Here is an 11,457-nt window from a genome sequence, read left to right as displayed (position 1 = left end):
ACGCAGATGAATAGCTCTTGACTTTTTTATAAGTATAGTAAGAACAACGAAGTTGTTGCTATGCTTGATGAAGGCCTCCGCATTCGGCGGGCTTCTATTTATTATTTTCCAATTATAAGGAGCATTTTTGGAGGGTCTGAGATCTAATCTGCACTAGATAGATGTGCATTCCAAGATCCCGGGACCACCTTCCGTGGTGCCGGGTCTCTCCCTCGACCAAGAGTCATTGTTTTCGTCGACAACGGGGCCGGTCAGCTAGAAGCTCTCGTCAGTCCGCCAGATGCAAGCCAAAACTCAAACCCACCCTGCTTATTGTTACCCTGATGCCTACTGTGCTGGGAGCTGTGGCTCGCTTACAACGACTGAGAACAGAAGGTGCCAATCAGTGAGGGAGCGCAGACATGCCGCTCGGCGGAGTAGCTGACTGACTCTGGCAGTCCATCTAGGGGTCTAGAATACAATATTCCGTCAGACTGGGTGGCGAACTGCGAAGAAAAGCCGCAGAATAAGCAGCAGCGGCCCCTTTTACTGCGGGCAGGGTCTCTGTTGCATATTCGAAGGATTTGGCACCAGGCAGGTATGTACTAGGTTCTAGTTCCCCCCAGGAGGATGTGATATGTGCTTTCCGGAAAATTGACGTGCAGTCAAGGACCATGTCCTGTTTCGGCGTCTCTGGGGGTCGTGAATACGGCGGCTTCATAAGCAGGTACCAGGCAACCGGGATGGGAAAGAAGCGGCACCGGCGGAAAACCTCTCTCTGTGCTTTCTTATCTTGTTATGGGTCGGACCGCTGCTATCGGTTTGCTTTTAGTCTTTCCAGTAATTTTCGCAGTACCTGGGTATCGCCAGAGTCTACCTTGGTTCAGGGCACAAAACATACTTTGCTTTCAGGGCTTGTCTGATCGGCATCTTCTATTACCTGTCCGATGTCAGGCGAGCGCGTTTGCGGGGCATAACTCACCCCTTCATGTTGCTGGAGACTGACAAAACGGCAATGATATACATGGATGGTACGCTGACCGGCGGATGCTCTTCTTCACCTTCTTTTCCCCGATTCCTCCTCCCGCAAGCCCCTATGCTCACCACTACCGGGTTGGAGGCTTGTGGGCATGTTCATGTTTCTTCTGGGAGACAATAAATTTATGTGTCCAATCTATAAGCTACAGCCCAACGGTACAGCTTGGGAAGTTAGCCGATCATGCAGAATCGTTATTATCCCATGAATGCCATGGTTTTCCTAGCTTATGCATCTGCCGGTTCAAAAGACCGACCCCCTTTGCCAGGTACCAGGGGCACGTCCCGTCCCCTCTTGGCATGGGTGAGATGCGGTGTGAGTTTCTTTTTTTTTTTTTTTTTTTTCTTCTCTCCTTGCCGAGATTCACGCAGTAATAACATGGGTCGAGGTGCTTTTCGTCGACCAGCGAATGATTACAAGGGCCCCAGTTCGCCCTGCATGGCTGCACCAAGAACAAAAGACTCAGTAAGGATTGCACAGTATATGGATTTCGAATGCAACCCCACAGATACAACCGGGGGGTCATCGCCGTGTTACAGTACGTAACAATACGATAATATGATGGGTCTTTGTGGAGGGCAGGGCTCCATCACGGTATGTGGAGCCGGGGTTAAAGTTTGCCTGGGTGGACTCTGTGTTATATTTTTTTATGCGTTTTTTTAATCTTTTAACTTTCTTCATTTTCTTTTTGATCGTTTTCGTCGATGGATGGAAATAAGCGAAGGCTGTGACGATGCGCGGGAGGGTCTGCGGCATCTTAGGCCCGGGCGATTGTGGCTCGGCTCGACTACCGAAATAGGGTGACGGGCTGCCCCGAGGAGGAGCGTTTGATCTGGTGTGTGGGGGGGAGCGAATGGGGTGACCGAGAAGATCGATTAACTGTTTTGTTTCTCTTAATGCTTGCTAGTTTATGTGGTATTCAATGCTTTTATTCTACTACTTGTTTTTCTTCTGTTACTCTTCCCTCTTTGTTTTGTTGTTTTGCCCGCCTTTCCACCCTCCATCCTCTACTACTATGTATGTACAATACTATATAGGTCTGCAAAGCTTGCGCCAAGAAGCCAAGTTATTTGTCTCTATTCACCGAATCGGAAATACATTTGCAACTTTCTCTGTGGAGCGGATCGTCTATTAGTCCCCTCCGCACAATCCGCTCATGAACGCAGTCGCTTCCGAGATGCTTTGCGTGATTGGTGCATTGGGGAAGGGATTCATGCTGACCTGTTTACTGCGGCTCGGAGGGCCCTGAATCGTACCACCTTGTTGGTTTCCCCGCCCCGCCGGCGTCTTTTTGTTTTCCTCACTTTCGAGTTCCTCCGCAGTTCAGCGGACCCTCTTTCGCGGCAGTTTTTTTTTTTTTGTTCTTTTTTTTCTCTTTCGAGTTTGCTGTCATTTTAGCCAGTGTCAGCTTATGTTCTGCATGTCAGTTCCTCGGAGGTTATCTTCTACATGAGCTCGGCTGATCCCCCCATCCAGGTCCCCAGTTCTATACGTAATTCGTAGGCAGTTGTACGATCTGTCCCACTAGTTTGTGCGAAGTAGCATAAGTACTATTGTCTTACCTGGTGGGGTATGGTATGGTATGGCATCTCTTTGCCGCAAAAGTCCAGATGACCGGATGATGTACCGTCGTCCATGTTCTACCTGGCTTGGGCTAAACTCAATCTTGGTACTGTACTATAGTAATATATGATTTATTTTCTCGATCCCACAGTGTTCCTCATCAGGCAATAATTCACGGTCTTGTTTGTATTTTATTTTATTTTATTTGGTGTGCAGGGGAGGCTTATTTGTGGTCTGAGCGAGCTTCCCCCGGCGTGAGCATGCCCGGATTCTCAAGGTATTTTGAGGATGGATAGTCAGTGTAATAAGTTTGGGACTGGCAAGTGGCAGCTTCGGAACCCTGAGCTGCAGTTTTCTCGAGACATCAATCTCTCGTCTACTGCACTTCCCACCCAGTCCTGAGATCGACGGTGGTGAGTTTCCTTGTTCCTCACAAGCAAGACATTGGACGGAGAGGTAGACGTGGAACAGGGGCGCACGGCCGCGGGAGAACTACGGGTAGACCCCTTGCAATGAAGGGAGCGACCGGACCAGGGGCTTAGCTCCTACATAGTATTTACCACGGAGTTTGTCCACAATTGTTCGGCTTCCCATCTTGGTGTGCGAGCCGCACAGCGTCGTATTCACCATCGATTTATAGGGGTGCCAGTCTGCTAATGCAGGGATTATGACATGTTGGCCTGTCACCTCGCAGCATTGTCATCTGGTCTGGGCTCGAAGAGAGCGTGAGATGGCGCAAGAGTGAGTTGACGCTAGGAATCGGGATGCATTCTCCTCGCCATCAGCTACGAAGTAGCCCCTGTAATAATAATACTCTGAACTTTTGCTTCTATGCGGAACGGCCTTCCAGTGGGTGATTATGGCCGGACAAGACTTCATGAGTCTCTTGACCGGTTCCCTGCTTGGATCTAGGCCTTTGAAGATTAAAACTTTACATAGCTCTGGACCTTCCCTGGTCATCTAATATGCGGAATTCATGACTCTGTCCGGCTTCCCGGTCCAAGTTGGCCGCTTTCCTTAATTCCATGCCAGGCGATCGGCTCGCCCACATACCACAACTGGAGGTCAAGGACCCCGACAGCGGAACACTGGCAAAAAGGGATTTGAATATGTGCACGGGTAGTCTGTGTGAATTTGTACTAGATGAATATTCGTGTCGCGAAGTGTACGATTTCTCTGCTCTAGACATTACAGCTGCATCATACTCCTTCGAACAGAAGTAAAGTGAATAATGCGAATATTACAAGGTGGTAGTCCGGAAGAACAAATATCAGGCTTGCAAGAGACAAGAGGGTATCGAATGCACTCATCCGGGGAAAGACCCGAAAAAGAAAAAAAGAATGCAGATCTGGACCTCTCAGTTGGATACTTTCAGACGACCACAGAGTCGAGTGATGGGTTAATTAGACAGGATCCTAGGCTGACCGGGGGAGTGGTAAAAGGCACGACTTTGCATCTGTGAAATATGCATGCTACTGACATGCTTAGTGTCGTTCAAACCCCCTTAATCATCCTCGAAATGTCATGCCTGGATGCTGCAATCGGAGCGCGTATTTACCTTCTGCCCTACGACACTAAAAATTGACTGGCACGAGACGCTTTGGTTTGTTTGGCAATACTTTGCTGATACCAAAGAGGCAAGTTACCGTATTGCGCATTAGAACATGCCCATCCTAGTCTCCAATAAAATCTTGTACTATAGTAGCAATTTCGCTCCATTGTGGTCTCACTTTATGAGGTAGCCGGAAGAAACCCACCTGTTAATCACCAACATAACGCAACAAGATCAAAAGCAGACAGGACAAGATGGTGGATTCCGATCGGCAGACGTCTGTCGGCTTGGCCTTGTGGTCTTGATGCTTCGGTTACCATTCCAACCCATGGCTGTTTGATGGGGTAAAGGGAGGGGACGTTGATCGTCTTAGTGGTGGGTTTTTAAAGTTTAGTTCCTCTGTGTCCTGCCCAATAACGCCCCATTGGCGCCTGTGTCAGGCTGAAAACAACCCTGCTGTGGGAAGATTCCATGGGGGGGTTCGTGATAAATACAGCCAGGGTCGCATTCAGAAACTTTTCATGGAACCCCTTTTTTTTCGAGCCTCACCTTTGCCAGCCTCTCGGTTGGTGGACCTTTGGTTTTCTTTATAACTACTCGGCGTGGACTTAATTTTCTTGCATAAGCCATCAAGCAGTGCGCTTGCATGCTGTCGGCTCTTTTTCTTTTTCGTCGCAGTTCCTCGAAACCTCTTTGCGCATAAATCTTCGTCCCACCAGCCAACAGCTTCTCTTTATTTTTTGTCCCCGTCGGGCCGCTCCGTAGAGCCGTTGGAACGAAAATGTCAGGGGCAAAGAATCCTATTCCCTTCTTGCCCAAGGACCAACAGGAGCTGATCCTGTCTGGACCTGCTCTGGCTCCTCCCAACGGAACCGTGTCCAACTTCGAAAACCCCCCGAACCAGAATGCCCTGGCGATTGGAGTCATGAGCACCTGCGTCGCAGTGGCTAGCTTATGTCTGTTCATCAGGGCCTATCTTGCCATACTGGCCAGGCGAGTGACGATTGCCGAGGGCATGATTGTGGTGGGTTATGGCTGCTATGTCGGATGGAGCTACTGCTGCTGTAAGTGACAAAAACTATGTTCAAACATGCAAAGGGTGTGGAAGCGAAGCTAATATATCCAAATTCTCTGCAGTCGAGATGGTATATCTCCCGGGTCTATTTGTGCATCAATGGGATGTCGTCATGAGGGACATGATTCCCCTGGTCTACGTGAGTTTACCACCCTCAGAAAAGCCTCAACATCTACGTACTGCCATCGCTCAAGGGCTGTCTCTGGATCTAACCCTTGCCGCTTTTTTCTTGGACCTGCAGAACGTCTACATTGCCGGAGTACTCTACTCGGTCGTCCTCCCGTGTCTCAAGATTGCCATTTTGCTCGAGTGGATGGAAATGTTCACAGTGACGAGAAACGTGTTTTGGTGGATCTGCGTATTCCTCATCTTCTTGCAGACGACCTTCAGCATCGTCATCATCGTGATGCTCAACCTAGTGTGTATCCCCAACGCCTCCATCTACGACCTGACCGTGGCTGGCGAGTGCAACCTCGACAAGCACGCCATGGAGCTCGCGTCCGCGTCCTTGCATCTCTTCACCGACGTCGTCATGCTGTTCCTCCCGCAAAAGGTCATTTGGGGGCTGAACATGTCGGTTAAGAAGAAGCTGGGTGTGGCTGGTGTATTTGGGTTGGGTGTGCTGTAAGTTTTCTTATTACAATCCTGTGCGATCGCGCTTGTTTTCCATGTCGAGGCCACTAACCGATGGAACTTTTTTTTTGTGTGTCTACAGTGCCGTCATCTCAGCCATCAACCGAGTCGCCGTTACCGTTACATATGCCGACGCCGCCGATGTCACCTACACTCTCGGCCCCGTCGTCTTTTGGGCCTTTGCCGAGATGACGTGCGGTTTCGTCATCTCGTGCCTGCCAGCGGCACCCAAGCTCGTCCGCGAGCACCGCGTCTTCCACCGCATCAAGGCCAAGCTCGGCATGAAGCTGACGACGGCGAGGAGCGGCGCCTCGGGCTCCAACCTGTCGCGCGGCACGACGCTCAACAACACGCAGCAGGGCACGGCGCCCGGCAGCAGCGCCGGCGGTGCCAAGGCCTGGCGCAAGCTTGACGACGAGAGCCACCAGCTCGACAACATGACAAAGTCGGACTCGACAGAGTACCTGCAGCGCGAGGCAAAGTCCGAGTTCGCCACCCCGGATAACGTCATCAGGGCCACCACCGTCACGGTCAAGAAGGAGGTCGCCGTCGAGGAGGACCTCGAGCGCGGCCCCCACAGCCTGCCCTACGGCGCGGACCCCATCGCCGACAGTGCCAATTTCGTCTCGTCTGCCTGGCACGATGCGCCCCAGGGCCGTGGCGGCAAGAAAATCTACTACGGTAACGCGAGGTAATGCTGCGTTGCAAGCACCTTCGTTACAATGACGCCCTCCGCTGCCCCGGTGTCTTTTTTTTTTCCCCGGGCGCGGAAGAAATGTACTATCTACGTGTGATGAGCAAACAAAAAAAAAGTATCATGTGTTTTTTTGTGCAGCGGACAAAAGCAGGTTTTTTTTTATGAAATGGAGGGCACAAAAACAGGATCAGGATCAGGATCAGATTATTGTTGTCGACAGTGTGGCCGAGTTTGCCAATTAATCCCAGAATAGATGTTATATACCAAACCATGTTTGAACATTCTCCCGGAAAGCTACTCATTACCCGTATTGCCAGTGGTTATTTTACTCGCGGTCGACCGAACCTTTTGACACATCCATCCCACGTCCCGTAGAAATGCGTAACCACTAACCAGTCTCTTTTGAAGCTAGGTGCTCAATGTGTAATGATATGACGCCTCTGCCGCCTGTATTTACCGAAACTCAGTTTTAACCCCTGTCACTATTTCCTTGTAGCAACGGAGCCCCGGAACAGTGTTTTGTGCTGCTGAACTCCGTACCACGCTTGGAGAAAAAGAAAAAAAAAGAAAAAGGAATTAGGACAAGGATAGGCATGGGAACCATGCAGAGCAGGTTAGGGCTAATCGAAGATCTTCTACTTTGTGAGGAATTCTCCTACCAACCCCCCCTGGCCGGGGCCGTTTGACGGAAGGTGAGACCACGCAGATCCCGTCCGTGAAGCGCCTATTCCCGCACTCGGTGTAATTTTTGAGATGACCCCTGCTTTTTACGTGGTATCGCCAGGCAACCACACAAGGTCCCTCGCATCGTAGCAAGTCGAAGGATTGAACCCCCTGCCAGCAATGCTAGACCGTTTCTACAGTGGACGGAGGAGAGCATTGATTGGCACTTTTTTTTTTTTTTTTTTTTTTTTTTTTTTTTTTTTCTGTCCAATTGCCCCTGAATGCTTCAGGTAGTATTGCTCTCTTTTGGGATGTCTTGATTATTCGAGCATTGGTTGACGTTGCACATCGTTGCAAATGTGCGCTTTTACAAAGGGATGAACTGGAATTATCGTACCACACATAAGCCAATTGATTGTAGACCATCGGAGCATGTACAATACTCGCTCGAGTTAACGCCAAAGTCAACACCAAAGCCCATCCTCCCATGACAGGCTCTGCCCCTACTCAATTCTGTCTTGTTGTTCATTTGGTCTCGAGCTCAAAGCCCCTAAACTCAAAGTACTTTTTGAACTTGGGGTCCTTCAAGAAGGCGTCGAGGATCTCGTTCTCGAGGGACAAGGCAAACTCGGGGCCCTCGTCCTCGCCCAGCGGCCCCGCGGCCCGACGCGGGAAGATGAGGAGCAGGTTCTCGGTGACGACGGGGAACAGGTGGCGGTAGGCGCGGGGCCTGCCGAAGCCAAAGTCATAGCTGTCGAGCTCGGCCTCGCGCCAGTCGGTGGTGACAATGGTCAGGGGCGGGAAGGAGTTGACGCGCGTGAAGAGGCACGTCTTGTCGCGCACGACGGCCAGCTGCGCCAGCGTGGCCTCGAGCGCCGGCTGCGTCATGCTCTGGGTCATGGTCCGGATCTTGGCCGCGAGCTCGTACAGCGGCGCCGTCTCGGCCACCTGGGCCGTGGTGAGCTGCTCGGGCAGGCTCGCGGACGCGGCGGCGAAGAAGAGGTTGCGCTGGTACTTTTCGGCCACGGGCGGGCTCAGCCGGCCGGCGAGGCGGAAGTTGATGGCCTCGGCCAGCAGCGGCGCGTCCTCGTCCCTGGAGCCGTACAGCCCCCGCCGGTGCTTGGTGACCAGCCGCCACAGCAGCGCCGTGAAGGCGTCGTACGTCGAGATCCACTGCTTGGACGGGTCCGTCGGCATGGCCAGCTTCTTGAGCTCCTCGGCCTTGCTCCTCGGCAGGTGGAAGAGCACAGACGACGCCGGCTTGAGGTCCGGGTGACGCTCCGGTGGCTTTGGTCCGTCCACCTTTTGCGCCGACGCGAGGTTGGCCGTGAAGCGCTTCCCGTCCGTTATGGCCGCCGGGTCCCAAGGCGGAGGGGCCGTGCCGTTCATGGCCGCCGCGCAGTTGCCCGCCAGCTGCCGCGCGCTCCAGACCCAGCCCATGATGTCCTGGCAGTAGTGGTGGTGGTTCATGACGAAAAGGAGTCCTCCGCGTATAAAGTTGGCCTTGAAGGCCGACAGCACCGGTTTCTGTTTAATAAAGGGACGCACCGACGGTTCCAAAAATCAGCTTGGCAAATCCTCGAGCCCGCTTCTCCAAGTTCTTGTAAGCTTGTAAATGCATATTCATTTGACTTACCCTGTCGGGATGGCACTCTGGCTTCTCGCCATACTCCATGCCGGGAGTGCTAAATCGCACAGTATCGCCGAGGTTCTTGGTCGCGAAATGGACCTGTTCAAGCTCGTCAAAGGATGGCACGTCGGGAGCGTCATCCCAGTACTCGACCAAAAAGTCCACCGTGTCATCCTTCCTCTTGACGAACGAGTGGTCATCGTCGTCGTCATTCTTCTCCAGCCTGCCCACGAGGTGCAGGCACTGGGACAGGGTCCTCTCAAGGCCAGCCTTGAGCGCCTCGACCACCTTGGGCCGCTCGCTGTCCTCGAGCCTGAAGTAGATGGCGTACGAGTTGTACGTCATGGCTGCGAGGTAGTCCAGCGAGGTCGTGTGTATCCGCTCCTCGTCCGCGTCCTTCTCCCAGCCCAGAGGGCGGAGTTTGTACGACTCAGTCTTGTTAGGCATGGTGGTGAAATTGGCAGTGATGACAACTTTATTCTTTGCTCTATTATGTACGTCGTGTGTGAGGGGGATGAGTGGGAAAGAAATAACAGGTTGGACAAGTCTTCTAGACTAAAAGGTACGTATATCACCCCTCACTATTCCTTTTATTTCAGTCTGCAACCCCTCTAAAAATCCCTCTCCTTCAAGGGGAATATTGTTTGGTGTTGGTTGCCACTCCCATTGTGCCCATGCATTGACAAGGGACCCAGAGAGGCGTCGTCTCACTTTCATGCCGATTGTCTCCCTTAAGACCTTCCTTATACACGTACAGTTCGGCCGTGTTCAAATGGCACCGTGAATCATTACCACTATGGGGTATTGGTGAATAACAGCGGTGTATGGAGCGGAGCCGACCAGGGTGGCACGAATCAGGGTATGTGCCATTGACACCCTTGGCAGGTGGCATTGATACCCTTCATAAATGCAGGCAGGCAATTAATTTATCATCATGGCCGGCCCATTACCGGTAATCGTATGACCACCCACTTCATCGCCCGTACGCGGCAACGATAGCCACGCGAGGATTCTTCGCTCAGTGTGTTTGGCTACGAAGTAGGTCGTCGGTCTATTAGTAAGAACTAGAGAATGGGGGTCTGCATGTGAACAGGGCCAACTATACCGGAAGGAATGTCGATCTCAATGGCTTACACACATGGGGTTATTGTCTTTTTACCGGTGCTTCCCGGCCTGTTGTTGCGCAGCATACTGGCTACCTAAGCGACGTGTCAGTACCAGGTACCGTAAGCTTGAATTGAGACCTGACGCAGTCTTGAGTTAATTACGAGTATGCTAACTTGTATGTGGTACCATGGTATGGGTGGGTGGAGATGTTGGAAGTCCCACACATCGTATTACCACGTTCTTCGTAAAGACTTTGGACTTCCAGACAGCCTTGCCTCAAAAAATATACGAAATCTGACCTCCAACCTAAAATGTGATCCCAACCGTAACCATCCTTCATTCCTGCAACATGATGTCTGGAAGGCCAATAGCATGTAAATATGCATGGTCAGTCTACACGAAATCTGCCCAAGACAATGGAACCTTTTCATGGTTGCTAGCTACCCCTCGCCGCCGCCCCCAATGCAACTGTCGTATGAGTATTTGCTTGCAGGACAGAAGCACAAATTTAGCTCCGGTTGGATTGCGCCTGCTGCTGCACAAAATTGAGCCTCCCGTTTGGAACAGGGTTATTTTACTTTCTCTGCCATTCTCCGTTGAACTGGACGGTGGGTGTTGGAGAAGCAAGGGATTATCCCAAAGGCAGCGCGAGGTAATCTGAGATGTGATCACACAAGGTTTGGGAAATGTACCTAACCAAGGTTAGCGCGGAGCAGATAGCTGTGAAGCGGGTACTTTTGCTTCCGCTATTTACCCAGGGCGATAAGTATCTACAAAGATACGTCGTAGGTGTCATAGGGTCATAGGGCAAGCCAGCAATGGGCTTAATTCCTGCGTGGTTGAAACTTCAACGTTGATAGGTCTTAGTGCAGGGTAGGCCATGCCTGCCCGATGTCATCTTTGATGTGTGCATTGATGCACATGGCGTCTGCGTACCTTTGGTTGCTCTGAGAGATGAACACGCATGAAGAACGTGTGTTAACAAAGTTCGTCTGGTTCGGATGATTAGATGTCATTTCGGTGACTAAACTCGATGCTAAACAGCTGCAGCCGAAACTTGTACGAAGAATGTATGCGTTGGGGGCCCTCAAAAGGTTGTGATTGCTGGGGCGTCTGTGTGCGTCCTTTTTTATTATTCTTTCTTGTCTTTTGGTACTTGGTGGTTACCCAAAATCTCAGTGTTTGAGGTGATGGATCGCCGGCTACAAGAGAGCCTTTATGCCAATTTGATGTTGCACAAGACTCGAAATACAGTTTAGCTGTTGGTCCTGTCGCTTAGATTGCGTTACTAGAGAGCTGGTCGACCCTTGCTTTTGTGGTAAAAACAGCCAGCCCGACCCGCTGGGTTTGATGCTGAGTCCCATCGCTTGTGACCATCTTAGATCTGAGCGCTATCACGGCCCGCACTAACTCAAATGTGACGTACACTGTACTATGCTGTTACGGGGTGGCTTTGAGTCAGGGTTGTGGATAGAGAATCACTCTATCTATCATAGGGCTGATTCTAAACGAATATGTAGGA

The 11,457-nt window shown here is 51.4% G+C and overlaps 4 protein-coding genes across 4 annotated transcripts; 1 reads left to right on the top strand and 3 right to left on the bottom strand.

The window, feature by feature from the left end:
- Nucleotides 1–251: 251 nt before the first annotated feature.
- MGG_17631 (uncharacterized protein) lies at nt 252–1,117 on the bottom strand (the record flags this gene model as incomplete). The annotated part of the gene is made up of 4 exons (XM_003719419.1): nt 252–255; nt 358–485; nt 881–912; nt 1,084–1,117. 4 exons carry the CDS (start codon nt 1,115–1,117, stop codon nt 252–254), a joined length of 198 nt encoding a protein of 65 aa, XP_003719467.1.
- Nucleotides 1,118–4,635: 3,518 nt separating this feature from the next.
- MGG_04339 (uncharacterized protein) lies at nt 4,636–6,844 on the top strand. The gene is made up of 4 exons (XM_003719418.1): nt 4,636–5,194; nt 5,268–5,344; nt 5,447–5,829; nt 5,921–6,844. Exons 1-4 carry the CDS (start codon nt 4,912–4,914, stop codon nt 6,531–6,533), a joined length of 1,356 nt encoding a protein of 451 aa, XP_003719466.1. The 5' UTR covers nt 4,636–4,911; the 3' UTR covers nt 6,534–6,844.
- MGG_04340 (uncharacterized protein) lies at nt 6,638–9,372 on the bottom strand. Its single transcript, XM_003719417.1, has 2 exons — nt 8,835–9,372; nt 6,638–8,725 (listed from the first exon to the last, which is right to left on the bottom strand). Exons 1-2 carry the CDS (start codon nt 9,273–9,275, stop codon nt 7,724–7,726), a joined length of 1,443 nt encoding a protein of 480 aa, XP_003719465.1. The 5' UTR covers nt 9,276–9,372; the 3' UTR covers nt 6,638–7,723.
- Nucleotides 9,373–9,749: 377 nt separating this feature from the next.
- Nucleotides 9,750–10,951, bottom strand: MGG_04341 (uncharacterized protein; the record flags this gene model as incomplete). The annotated part of the gene is made up of 4 exons (XM_003719416.1): nt 9,750–9,879; nt 9,963–10,001; nt 10,097–10,291; nt 10,872–10,951. 4 exons carry the CDS (start codon nt 10,949–10,951, stop codon nt 9,750–9,752), a joined length of 444 nt encoding a protein of 147 aa, XP_003719464.1.
- Between the last annotated feature and the right edge of the window lie 506 nt (nt 10,952–11,457).

The sequence above is a fragment of the Pyricularia oryzae genome, chromosome 6 (genome assembly GCF_000002495.2).
Source record: "Pyricularia oryzae 70-15 chromosome 6, whole genome shotgun sequence".
Lineage (NCBI taxonomy): Eukaryota > Fungi > Ascomycota > Sordariomycetes > Magnaporthales > Pyriculariaceae > Pyricularia > Pyricularia oryzae.
This window is presented reverse-complemented; position numbering and strand designations above follow the sequence as displayed.

Bases quoted from the DNA above. Each gene is read 5' to 3' on its own strand.
- MGG_04339 (XM_003719418.1), top strand. From the start codon at position 4,912: ATGTCAGGGGCAAAGAATCCTATTCCCTTCTTGCCCAAGGACCAACAG. The intron at 5,195-5,267 runs GTAAGTGACAAA...AATTCTCTGCAG, and splicing joins CGGATGGAGCTACTGCTGCT to TCGAGATGGTATATCTCCCG. The intron at 5,830-5,920 runs GTAAGTTTTCTT...GTGTGTCTACAG, and splicing joins GTATTTGGGTTGGGTGTGCT to TGCCGTCATCTCAGCCATCA.
- MGG_04340 (XM_003719417.1), bottom strand. From the start codon at position 9,275: ATGCCTAACAAGACTGAGTCGTACAAACTCCGCCCTCTGGGCTGGGAG. The intron at 8,726-8,834 runs GTAAGTCAAATG...TTTATTAAACAG, and splicing joins CAGAGTGCCATCCCGACAGG to AAACCGGTGCTGTCGGCCTT.